Source organism: Anthonomus grandis, chromosome 2, assembly GCF_022605725.1.
Source record: "Anthonomus grandis grandis chromosome 2, icAntGran1.3, whole genome shotgun sequence".
Lineage (NCBI taxonomy): Eukaryota > Metazoa > Arthropoda > Insecta > Coleoptera > Curculionidae > Anthonomus > Anthonomus grandis.
In genome coordinates this window covers 39,540,502-39,554,032 of record NC_065547.1, presented here as the reverse complement: position 1 = coordinate 39,554,032, position 13,531 = coordinate 39,540,502, and the positions used below count along the sequence as shown (strand labels likewise).

Genomic DNA, 13,531 nt, shown 5'->3' with positions numbered 1-13,531 from the left:
TCATTTGAATAGTGAATAAACTGTATTACTAGAGGAACATGAGGATATTTTAATTGAACTTATACAACAATGTTATTTTCTTTACTGAGACAAACTTCGTGAAATACCAAAATACGCGTGCGACTTATTTGTTAGTAAACGCAAAAAAGTCCAACCGCGTGCAAACTAAAAAAAAATGCACGAATCGGTTCCACCCGATGAACCTCTCTGGTAACATCACAGAACACAAATATATAGATAGGGTAACATTGACCCGTCTGCTGCGAGACGAACAGTGTTCTGCTTTGCTTTAGCGATGCGTTGTTGCCAAATGCTCACCTTCCCGATAAAGCGCGTTAAATCCATTTCAGGCAAAGTCACGTGCTGATGATTGCTCTTAACTGTTAATGCAGGGCCGTGCCTAGGGGGTGGCTGGTTCGTGCCCCGCACGAAGGCGATAGGGGCGCCAAAATGAAGAATCAAAAATAAAAAATGATAAAAAAAAAGACACAAGCAACATAACATTTGCGAGTACATATATTATCCAAAATCCAAGCAAATCGTTCGCAAAACAATTATTCCAATATTGGTAACTATAAATTAAGTTTAAATTTATTTTAAAAATTATTTTGCTTTTTATACACTATTCAGTTTTAGAAAAAATTAATAAGTATGATTAATTTGTAATTGCTATTGGGATTATAACGTATGCCATATGTTTTGCTGACAATGACTTTTCCTATTCGGGCGCTAGCGTTCCGACAAGACGACAGTGAGCGATCCTTGCTGTCTATTGTCTTTGGTATAAATTGATAATGGATTAGCCAAAATAGCGCGCTGCGCATCTTCTCCCTCCTGATTACTGTCCGGTACGGTATGCATCCGGTACGGTACGGCTTACGGCATTAGTTGGCATTCCGGCTCGCCTGTTTTCTGTTTGTTTTGATTTTTGCTGTCTAGTGTTTTATCCCGACTTGGTTGGCAATTGGATCGATCCAGGCAATGACTTCATTATCATTTATTAATGCTCGGTAGTTTGTTACTTACTGTTTGTTAATTTGGTTTATTTGTTTGTTACAAAACTGTTAAATAAGTTAATAAAAACGCCTCTCCTCCTAGTCTGATCTCATATAAGGTATGTTAATTTTTATTTATTTTAGTTATAGGTAAAATGTATTATACCGGATATTGCATTTTGCATTGCATAGCTAGGCAAGACTCATAAATTTTTTTTGATATAGACGTCTTTAATTATTTTTAAATTAAATTAAATATTATTTAATTACAGTGTTAATTACTTAGAAAAAAACCATCCGGAAGTGAATTTAAAAAGAGAAAGCAGATGCGGCAGTCGGAAGAAAAAAAAATGGAAGGTGCCATACAAACATTTTTAAAACCCAAAGAAATAGGCAAAAATGAATCCAGTACGTCTAAAGTTAATTTTTTTAATCTCGATAGTACCAGTGCTAGTGATGAAGTCAGCTTTCCTTCGTGTAGTTCAAACAAGAACCATGTAGACAATTCTTTAAATAATAGTTTGTGTGTTTCCTAAAAATTCAAACGGCAGAAGTTTTTCGTTGGCCTATTTTAAAAGAAAATTAAAGAACGGGGAGGAAATTTTAAGAGAATGGCTAAGATATTCAATAAAGATATTCATCAGGAGACCGTAGCTTTTCAAGGTTAAAATTAATAAAAAACTATTTGCGCTCAACTATGTCACAGGAAAGATTGAGTGTTCTTGCAGCAATCGCGATTGAACAAGACATAGGCGAAAAAATCAGCTATTGTGAATTAATATCGGATTTTGCATGGAAAAAGGCAAGAAAGGCAACATTTTAATTCAGTATTTTTTAATATTTTTTAAAACCTATATAGGTCTGCATATGTTTCCTTATTTTCTTTTATGTTATAGGGACTTATTATTAATATGTGTTCCTGGAATTTTTTTTAAATTTAGTTTTGTAATATTTTATGTTAATGTATTGTGACTGAATGTTGTTTTTTTGTTTATGCTATGTTAATGTGCCCTTATTAAAATAAACGCTATTTTATAAAATTTTGTCATTATTTTAGTGGTGGCGAGGGGCGCCAATAATTATCTTGCACGAAGGCGCCCTCACCCCTAGGAACGGCCCTGTGTTAATGTATATGAGACATTAATATTAAATAAATTAAAACTATAATACTAAGAAATATAATGCTTCTACCTTCTCACCTAAGAAGGTGTTATGTAATATGGCTAAGAAGGTGTTATGTGATACGGCTTTAATTGAGCGCATATTTAGACAGAAAATTCCGACGATGCCATGTGAATCAATTTTAGGTACAAAATCGAATTAATAAGACAGTTTTCGAAACCATTAAAAAGTATCACCACCGGTAACCACTAATTGGCATTTATGCCATTTGAAGTGTCATTCATAGTATTTCCCTATCGGCAACCTCTGCTGCAGGAACTTAATAAATATACGTGGACTGCTAATGCATATGGCCACGATACCCAAAAATGACCACTGCCTGGTGGCCGCCATTTTAGTGTTGCCATAGAGGAATTAAAAGTATTTATCATCTATCCTACATGTTTCGGACATATAAGATGTCCATCTTCAGGGATCTATAAAGAACCGAGGAAACTTATAAGCTAAGGATAAAAAGTGTTGAAATAAAAGGTATTAAAATTAACTTACATACAATGAGGGTTTTCGTCACAACATATAACAGCTATCGTGCTACTGGCAAGGTCAAAAGTTAAAATGTCAACAATAAATTCCCAAGCATCACCCCCAGTGATTATGTGTTGTTGGTGAGAGATCTGCTTAAGGACTGTCCCAGTTTTTCCCAAATTCATATTGATAATTTATCCCTTTTAGTTGAGCTAGTTTTACAACAATTTTTTCCAGTTTAATGGATGTTTTTACCAGCAAAACACAGGAGTAGCTATGGGCTCAAGCTTATCTGCTCTCCTAGCAGAGATTTTCATGTCTAATTTAGAACACACAATTAAGAACAGTTCTCTTTTTCACCACATCTTCTTTATCAAAAGATACGTGGATGATGTTTTTGTCATTTTTCAAGAGAATAAAGAAGAGTTAAACAGTTCTGTAACTTTTCTAAATGCCTTACACCCTTCAATAACGTTCACTTTTGAAATAGAAGAAAATGAATCATTGCTTTTTCTGGATCTTAATCTAAAACGCTTCAACAATAAAATTAAATTTTCGATATATCCTAAACTCACAAGTACTGACAGCACCATCCCTATAGTTTCAACCATCCCCATAACCATAAACTTGCTTCGTTTCATTCATATTTCTCTAGACTTTTCTCTATCCCCCTAGAAAGGACAGACTTCCTTTCTGAGTTGAAGATCATTAAACAAATTGCAAATAACAATAATTTTCCACCGAAACTTATAAATAAAATTTATTACAAACATTTAAATAAATCACTTAACAGAAATTTAGTGTATAAAGAACCTAAAGAAACTAAATATTTTTCATTGCCGTTTTGGGGTCCGATATCACATAAATTAAAAAACATCTTTAGCTCTCACCTTATTAATACAAGATTTAAAACCGTACACACTCTTAAATCCTTCCTAGTTAACCCAAAGGAGATAGTACCCCTCGACCAAAAATCAGGTGTTTATCAATTAAACTGCTCCAGTGATAACTGTGGCGTTTTTTATATCGGTCAAACCGGTAGAAAATTCTCCACTCGCGTTACTGAACATTGTAAAGAGATCGAAAAGGCTAGAAAACGCAATCTTTGCCCTTCAAATATCAAATCCAATTTTGCTAGACACATACATCTCAATAACCATAACTTCGATCCTCTTTTAGACACTAAATATTTACATTTCTGCCATAAAGGTAATAAACTGGATTTACTTGAAATTTTAGAAATAAATAGAGCTATACAAAATAATAATAGTACATGACGTGTCAATGATCAAATTAATCATTCATCTACACATTTTTTTAATTCATTAAATTTTAATGATAATTTATAACGCCTTTTCTTTCTCTCATATTAGAGTCAAAACTTTTTATTTATAGGTATCATTTCTAGTACCGCCATCTGTAGCCAACTTAACAAAGTCTAATTTTACAAATTACAGCTACCATATTTTAAATAGGGCGCGCCCTATCTTTTGAAAAGTTATATATTTCTTTTGTTCTTAGTTCTTGTTGACATAACAATTATCCTAGTTTTGTAATTATGTGATTTTAATGTTTGTATAGACCCTGCTTAGTCCCTTCTCATGCATCTTAATGTAAGTTTTTTGTCTTTAACGTTCAATTGTTTATTTGTTAATTAATTAAGGCTTTTTATCATTATTGTAGATGCCCTTTATTTATTATTGACATTTTTGTCAACTTTTGACAGTAATAAATAAAGGGCATCTTATTTATTATACATTTGGGGATGGTTGAAACTATAGGGGATGGTGCTGTCAGTACTTGTGAGTTTAGGATAAATCGAAAATTTAATTTTATTGTTGAAGCGTTTTAGATTAAGATCCAGAAAAGGCAATGATTCATTTTCTTCTATTTCAAAAGTGAACATTATTGAAGGGTGTAAGGCATTTAGAAAAGTTACAAAAGTGTTTAACTCTTCTTTATTCCCTTGAAAAATTATAAAAACATCATCCACGTATCTTTTAAAAAAGAAGATGTGGTGAAAAAGAACTGTTCTTAATTTTGTGTTCTAAATTAGACATGAAAATCTCTGCTAGCAGAGCAGATAAGCTTGAGCCCATAGCGACTCCTGTGTTTTGCTGGTAAAAACATCCATTAAACTGGAAAAAATTTTGTTGTAGAGCTAGCTCAACTAAAAGGGATAAATTATCAATATGAATTTGGGAAAAACTGGGACAGTCCTTAAGCAGATCTCTCACCAACAACACACAATCACTGGGGGTGATGCTTGGGAATTTATTGTTGACATTTTAACTTTTGACCTTGCCAGTAGCACGATAGCTGTGATATGTTGTGACGAAAACCCTCATTGTATGTTAGTTAATTTTAATACCTTTTATTTCAACACTTTTTATCATTAGCTTATAAGTTTCCTCGGTTCTTTATAGATCCCTGAAGATGGACATCTTATATGTCCGAAACATGTAGGATAGATGATTTTTAAATAAATTTAGTGAAGGATGACAGAAACAATTTTAGTTACCCTTTGACTTATTAACTCCACTGCAAGTATGGACTACTTCTTCAACATACATTTTAAGTTTACGGACGGATCCAGACCCTAACGAGATCCAAATTAGTTTGCCTCATTCCGACTATTTTTCAAAATGCATAAATAATTGCAATAAATACCTAGGAAAATTAGTCACTGATTTTTAAACCTAAATTACACAAAATATATCATTTACCTTCTTTTTTTAACTAATTAGCTTTTAGTACTACTTTTACTAAAGGAAAAACAAAAATCGCAGTAATTAATAATTATTTCAGATTTCCCATTCTCAAAGCCTCTTAAGGCAAATAAAATTTATATCACAAAAAAACCAAATAAACCAAAACTAAAAAACGTAATGATTCTCAACTCAAAAAAATGTAAAAAATTTGACATCAATTAATTGTTTACTATTGTTTGTATATCTTCCCTTCTGACATATCGAGTTAATGAACTGTTTTGTGAATGAATGAAAGTTTAATAAACTTTCAAACTTATAGAATGGCCTTTTTTTTCGGTTAAACAAAAACACAAATTACAACTCATAACTTATAAATCCATAAATTAATAGGTCTTGCCATAATCGAGTCGCGTCATAATTTCTACTTAGTACTTGTCCATCTTCCTCACTCATGCCAACCTAACAAAACGTAATAACTGTCAACACATATGACGTTATAGCTAAAAGCGCGAAATTCAAATTTAAACTTAATAAAAAGACGTTTAAAAAATGTTAAAATTCCGGAGATATCTAAAAAAAAGCGAAATTTCGTTTGGTGAATATTATATTGTTCTAATAGTACCAAAAGCAAAATGAAAAATCATGCATTTAAAAATATCGAATAAATCATTTTTGTTACTGTTGTAATTTTTGGCTAGGAATGTTATTGGTTGTTTTAAAGAGCTCATTAAATTTAAGATTTCATTTAAAGTTTGGATAAATATTTATTAGGATTGTTAAAAATTAAAATAAACATTTATCTGATAGAACAAAAATAATTTATTTATATCTGAAAATTTACAAAAGTAAAATAAATGTTCTAGACATAGAAAAAAACATAGAAAACAGAAAAAAAACGAAGATTCATTAGTGGTAATAATATTTTGTTTAGAAAAACGTAAACAGGATTTTTAAAAAGGAAAAAACAGGTACCGTATATGTTTGAAAACTACCAAGATACATAACATTTTATTCATTTTTGTTTAACTTCTTTTTTTCATTTTTAAAAACTGACAGGTTATTGTATTGTACACTTTTTTGGCTCTGGTGCACATCGTACTTCAGGCAGATTATATGAAGTATTTATTTTGGTCCTAGTACTAGTCTGAGATATAATTGGAACTTCGGTAAAAGAGTCGTCACTGTGCTTGTAACTAATTTTGTTTGGATAGAGTCCTACGTATTTTAATTGCCGTACTGAAGCATAAGGAACTTTTTTAAAGTTTAGCGCCTGTGAAGCTTCTTTATATAGACCAAAATCTTGTGCTTTCATATGAAATACTACAAAAGGTCGTTTCTGATTCACTGAAGGAAGAAGTCGAAGTAATCCCAAAGGGCTAAATATTTCTGCACCAGACAGTCTTCTTGCAAATTATCGACTTCCTGGACACTGCTATGTCCCGGTTCTCCAAATTTCTGTGCTATTTCGTTAACAGAGGGATGTTTTTCTAGGAACTGCATCGAAGCCAAACTCATAAGAGTTTTTGTTTTGAGGTACGCAGGAGTCAGACCACAAAACGATTTTTGAAATATGCGGGTAAGCTGCTACAACGCGTTCTAGAATTTTAATTAATCCCGAAGCAATATCACTTCCCTCCTCCCATGCGTTCCTTCGCTCCAAATACAACAGTACGCTTGTTTGCGTAAATTACAGTGTGCAGTAAGGTTGTAGGTGTTGAGTTTTCTACTATATAAAAAACTGGATATATTAGAACGCGGTAGAGAAAAAACGTTCTCTAGGTCAAAACATATGATAGCAGTGGTTTGACCTTCGTTGGATCTATCCAAATCGCGTTCAATTTTCGCTGAGGTTTTTCCTTGTACATGATTTTCAAATCTTTGTTTTTCTTCATCAGTCATACCATATTTTTGTTTTATTCGGTACTCCTCGCACACCTTTTTAACAGGTTCAATTAACAGTTCAAATAATAGGTTCACAAACAACCTTTGTAACAGGTTCAATTTGCTTTTCATTGCAAAATTCAGTGTACAACGAATATAACTTATTAATACTTAGGTTTCCTTCTGAATATTCCTTTTTTGTGTCAGCTCGACAATAATGAGATTCTACTCTCGGAAGTTGACTAATGTGAAGTCGAACGTAGTCTTTGCTTGTATTACTGAAAGTTTTCTTGGGATGACAATCTTGACGAGATGGTAAAGGAATTCCTGTAAGGTATTCTTTTTTTTCTCATGAAAATAGTTGATTCTTTGTTGACTTATGTCCAGTGTGTAAAAATTTCTTGCATATGCGAATTTTTTCATCTGTTACGTGAAAATAACATTTAAATGAATAACTTCTACGTGATACTTCTCGTAAAGTTTGCTTTCGTATTTTGTTTATTCTTTCGGTATTTTTTGCGTAAAAGTGCCATTTAGCGTCATTGGATAATTTTCAGAATTTTTGAAATATGGTTTCTCGTTCAGGTAAACTTATCTTCTTGCCACACAGAAATTTTCAATTGCTCTCACAATTTTTTTAAGTTCTTAAATTTTTTCCCTTGCGGATGTTATATTTTACATCTCTATGTTCCTTTCTTTATTAATATTCATTTTCCACATCTTAGGTTTTCGTTTTCTGGTAGATTTATTTTCATCAGAAATAGCGGAATTTTGCTGATTGGTTTCTTAGGGTGCTTCAGAGTTGCTTTGCAAAGGTGTGTCTGCAATAAAGAAAATAAAAAAATTATTGTTTTTTACTAAAAAGCAAACATTTTGTTTTAAAAATAATGTATATCTCCTTGGTTGCCTACCATTTTCCTCTGTAACGTTAGACATAAAACCTCTCATTCCTTCCACGCTTTCGTCAGATAGGACAAAATCTGGATCAAGATACGAATCATCACTGTTCTCTATATACTCCTTTCTTTCACGTGGATTCATTCCTGATGTTGATCTTAAATAAAATAATACAATATTCTAAAAGCAATCTTTAAAGTTCTCAATTACACCACACAATTTAAAAAAGATATTATTATGATGTTCATACAACAGAAAAAAAAGCATGGAAAATTGAGATTACAAAACCAATGTTTACAGTTAAACCAATTAAAATACAATTTTTTCTAAAATCCATTTCATTGAAACAATTTATTATACTTACGGCTCCATGTCGAAGTCCATTTTTTTCAAAGTGGCTAAAAAACAGCACTAAACCGTAAAGAACCAGCACACGGTTTTACAAAACAAAGCTCGATGTAGACTAGTGCGAAATAATATTATATTGTTCTATATATCAGCAGTTGACTTTGAAATCTGACTGGCTCATCTGTTAGGTTTTAACTTCGGTTGTAAGCAATTCAGATTAACGTTTTGAATTCTGATAGAACAATTAAAAAAATATATATTCAAATACATTCACGGAATGTTTCGCGCCAAAAATGCTGATAGAACAATATAATATTCACCCAACGATTTGTCAAAATCGTTTTTACCTTCTACCGACTTTATTTAAAGAGATATCCGAAAACTAAAAACAGTTTTTCATTGCCACTTTTTATGCTCTACAACATGACGCAAAAAAAATCTGACGTTTCGTTTTTTTTTCGATCATCATCACCTTTATTTTTTCTTATGGGCGCCATATTGGATTCTCTCATTTTTAAAAAGTATTTTGAATTGAAACTATTCCATTGACAATAAACTTAGTTTTAAGTAAAGGATACAGTGCTTCTTTTAATTGAAACCCCTAGACAACAAGAAAAAGCCTACACTTATATTTGACTATTATTAACCCACTTCCCAATAGTTTTAGAACCTGCAATTATTTTACTTTAGGAAGTTTAAAACAATATATCTGTGAAATACTCTTAGTGTGTGATAAATTAATATTGTATTTTATATGTTTCAAGCTATTTTTATATTATGAATTTAATTAATATTCTTTGGTTATATGTTATTTTGTTTCATTTTTAGGTGGATAATAAAATACACTTTATGCATTCCCACCTATACAGGCATTAATTTTTTTTTGAAATATTATTTATTTCAATAAACTTAAACGTAACAAGAAAATACGCAACTCGAGCGTTACAAAATATAAAATTCTTTAATTAATATTAATTGATTTTCGCTTTCTAAAAAAAACAAAATAATTTACGTCTTTTATAGGATTTGGTAATTCGGTAAACTTTTAATTGCATCCATTTGAATATGCACATTATATTTAAATCTAATTCTTATACATCACTTTTTTGTTGACTATCAAGAATTTTATATATCATTTTACATTGTTCAATTTCTAATATTTCCTGTAACCTTTTTTAATTTAGCGCTATATAAATTACATCTGTACTAGTAAACCAATTATAATTAAAAGTTGTTTTGTTATATTTGTGATATATCCAAATTTGATTAAGCCCACATACATAAAAAATGCATTCATTACTTTAAATTAATTTTTTTAAAGGCCTATTCTTGAATAAATATTATACTCTTAAATAAAATAAAGATTATTTGACTTTAATCCTAGATTTTCCTATATGCATGAATCAACCTACCTTTTTAAGGGTCCTCAAATATTTACGCCTCAAATTTTTCTCAGTCATTTGCCTGGGATTTAAAATCCTGTGTTGCATGCGCTGATGTTTCCTCTTAACCCTATCTAGTCTCAATCTTCTCTCTTTTTGACATGGTTTGCATAATGTACTTCCAGATTTTGGTTTTCTAACATAAAAAACATCAGCACAATCGCTTCCGGTGCATAAATCCGCCTGCATAACTTTTTCCATAGCTAAAATTAGATCTGAAAAACAAGTAATGGGGTTCAGTACTGGGTATGTTGCTGTAGGTCCTTGAGCAATAATCTGAAATATTAAGAACTGCATAAAGATCCAACAGTCTCAACAAGTTCCTAAAGCTGAATATTACCTCTACAGACATATCATATTTTACCAGTATAGCTAGATTGATTCCTTCAAATTTCTTCAATTTGTCACCAACATAATTGAAATAAAGACCTGAATTTCCCACAGTCATTCCCCAATGCTGAGGTTCAGAGTGCTGAAGGACACTATTTATTAAAGAGTTGTTCTGCCAGTCTGTTATCAAGTCTTTAGATTCATAATTTTGGGACAAAGCCACTTCAGGTTTCGGGAAATAAATTTCAGTTTGCACATTAGGTTCTGGGTTAGTTATTTCCTTCTCGGTTTCAGGAATGGATACAATGGCTTCTGAAGATACATCAGATGTTGGTAAAGGTGTAATGGAAACTTTTTGTTTTTGTTGAAATTTTTCTATGCTATGGTGTTGTTCCGGCTCAGCTTTTAAAGAGCCTACTTCCTGCTTTTTAGGAAAGATTGTAGGCATTGCATCCTTTTTTAATCTCTGGCGTTGCCTTTGCAAAAGAACTTCCTCTCCATCTATATAGATTTTCATAGATTGTTGTAAAATGGACTCATTATCAAAGTGCAAGCTACATATAAACATCTGTTTTCTGTGGATGTTTTCCTTTCTCATATTGGTAGTTCCCACAGCATTCAGCCAATTTTGGTACTTTTCAGGATCCTATAGAAAAAATATCTTAGGAAGACAACATAGATCATATAATAAAAATAATTAATAATGCCATTATTGAGTGATACAATCCATTCTGATAAACTGGTAAGAGCAAATTCAAACTTGTAGAAGTATGCTGAGTATTCAAAATGTCTTTTTTTGCTAATGGTTTTAAAATTTTGAAAGTATATCTACATTGAGCATCATAGGACCTGCAATGTGATTTAAAGACAGCCCACCAATTGAGAAATTTATAGGAAAAATTTAAATTAATAAATTGTGGCTCTATTATATGGACTTGAAATTTTTTTTTAAACTAATTTGACTGTATAATGCACTATACTAACTAATTTGACTGTATAAATTACTTTTGTATATATTTTAGTATGACTCCATGTAGAATATGTTGGTGTCATGGAAATCAGAAGCTGAATATAGGAGAGACTTAAAAAAAGATTACAAAAATTTAGATTCTGCATTTTAAAATTCTAAATATCTATGCATATCATATTTGATATAAAATATATTTACATCTAGCAACTTTGGCTTGTAGTATATTAAGAATACTTTGTTTCTGCAGGTATGAAGCAAATTACGTTAGCTTTTGAAATAAACTTGTACTCAAAAAATATTTTATATTTTTGTTTTATCTATGTATGTAATTTCTTCCTGGATTTACATATTTTGGTCTAATCTAACTATGTAAATCTTTTTTTTTTTCTAAGGTAGGTCGAATATTATAGTGATAATTAAATAAGTTCAGAGATTATAGAAATATCACATTTGATGCAGAGATTCTCAAAATTTTCAATATCTTAGAAGCAAACCTACAAATCACTAATCACTCACTTAAAAGTAATAATAAAATTGGAATGAAAATAGGCTGGTGAAATTAAATTATGAACAAAATGGATATTCCATATGGCTCTTATGGCAATTAATAAAATAAATTAATGAATTAATCAAATAAACTTAAAAAATTTCGTTATGGGAGAAGATGGATTTCCGATGTTAAAATTATAAAAATACAACCATATTATTATATTCTGTATTTATTGAAGTATATAAATGAAGCATTGAATAATTTTTGTACTGGTATTTATCCTTTCATTTTTAAAACTACAGTAATCTCTATACACCAACAAATCAGGTAACAATAATTCAGGATAAATATAATTATAGACCAATAGTACTCATGAGTATAACCAATAAAATTATTTATAAAGTCCAGTGCGACAACATATTAGAATGGTCACCCGTCAAAACACCAGCATTCCACCTGCCAAACAATGTCATCCACCTTCTATGTACATTGTTTGAGAAGTAAAATGCTGGTGTTTTAACGGGTGACCATTCTAATATATCATTGAACTGGACTAGCACATTTGATTACACAAAAAGTGAAATAGGAAAAGGGTGGACTAATAAAAAAATGTTTTTCAGGCCAAGGTAATCTAAAAACCCACAGGAAAAGAAAAACTAGGAACAAATTTCCTAACAAAATATGGAAAGGAGGGAATAAACAATTTATAAAACCAGTTCTAGCACCTCTGGTTTTGAAGAAAAAATAAAGTATTAACACTAAGGAAGCATATGATCTGTGTGATAACACACTGATATATTTGGAACTTCCTCTAGTTATGAACAAATTAAGAACTTTAAAGCTAATTTATAGCTGATAATTAATTTTGAAAATAAAATAGGTCAGAATATATACATTTCATTGATTTAACTTGCTTGGGATTTTTCTATTGTGCTACATTTTGTGCTTAGTTTTGCACCTTCCCTTTCTGGTATAATTGCATTCACTATGTACAGTTTACACAGACTTTGTCGATGGACCACATTGTTGTGCTTAACTTATTATAAGAAAATTCTGATTTGAATCTGAAATTCTCATGTATTGTGTATAATTGCAAAAAATTACTGGGTAAGTATATATTTGGGACTTCACCGATCTTTGGAACAACCATACTTCAAAGTCTGAGGGTGATTTTAGGATGATCAAAGAACATATCTATATTATGACAGAATATATCTATAAAGATGGAAAGATATGTTTTGTGAAGATGATTTCAAGTGATGTAGGTATGTATATATTGCTGAAGTCTCTATTTAAACTAATATTTTGAAAGGATAAATAAATACCTATTTAATAGTAGACAAAGTTTTAAGAGGGTTATCCCTGTATATAAATGGTTTCATAATTTGTTTGTTGTAACCCTTGTGTTGTTTTTCTTGCAGAATATTACTAATAATTGTATCAACAAAATACTGAATAATAAATACGTACTGATGGAAATTGAAAAAATGTCCTTTTAATTTTTAAATATTTAGAATTATATTTGTCACAGTTCATCACACAGCACACTCTGCGCTGACCACTCATTGCAGTGATATATTTTCAAGCACTACTCCTGTTATAAAGAATAATGTAATAATTTATTAAATAAACTCAAAAATTCTAAGCAATAAACAAATTATTACATACAAAAATAAATTAGGACAAAAAACATTCAAAACAAATACTAGGTTGGGGAGGGGGAAAAAGTAGTGGGAAACGTCAAAGGTTCAAAAAAACTAAACTTTTCCGCCAAGTTGCCATGATGTGCGCTTTTTTAAATTAAATCTAATACACCTGAT

The 13,531-nt window shown here is 30.9% G+C and overlaps 1 protein-coding gene across 2 annotated transcripts in view; it reads right to left on the bottom strand.

Annotated features, from left to right (window-relative positions):
• The window catches only part of LOC126750414 (zinc finger protein 675-like), a 59,939-nt gene extending 46,534 nt beyond the window's left edge, over nucleotides 1-13,405 (bottom strand). Inside the window, exons 1-3 of one of the 2 annotated variants that reach the window (XM_050460037.1) lie at nucleotides 13,182-13,405; nucleotides 10,262-10,897; nucleotides 9,892-10,197 (exon numbers count right to left, since the gene is read on the bottom strand). In XM_050460037.1, the coding sequence (XP_050315994.1) occupies nucleotides 9,892-10,197; nucleotides 10,262-10,897; nucleotides 13,182-13,277 (1,038 nt within the window). In that variant the 5' untranslated portion in view covers nucleotides 13,278-13,405. Of the gene's footprint in view, nucleotides 1-9,891; nucleotides 10,198-10,261; nucleotides 10,898-13,036; nucleotides 13,146-13,181 lie in introns of those variants that run through there. The other variant, XM_050460038.1, reaches the window with a different exon arrangement.
• Nucleotides 13,406-13,531: the final 126 nt, after the last annotated feature.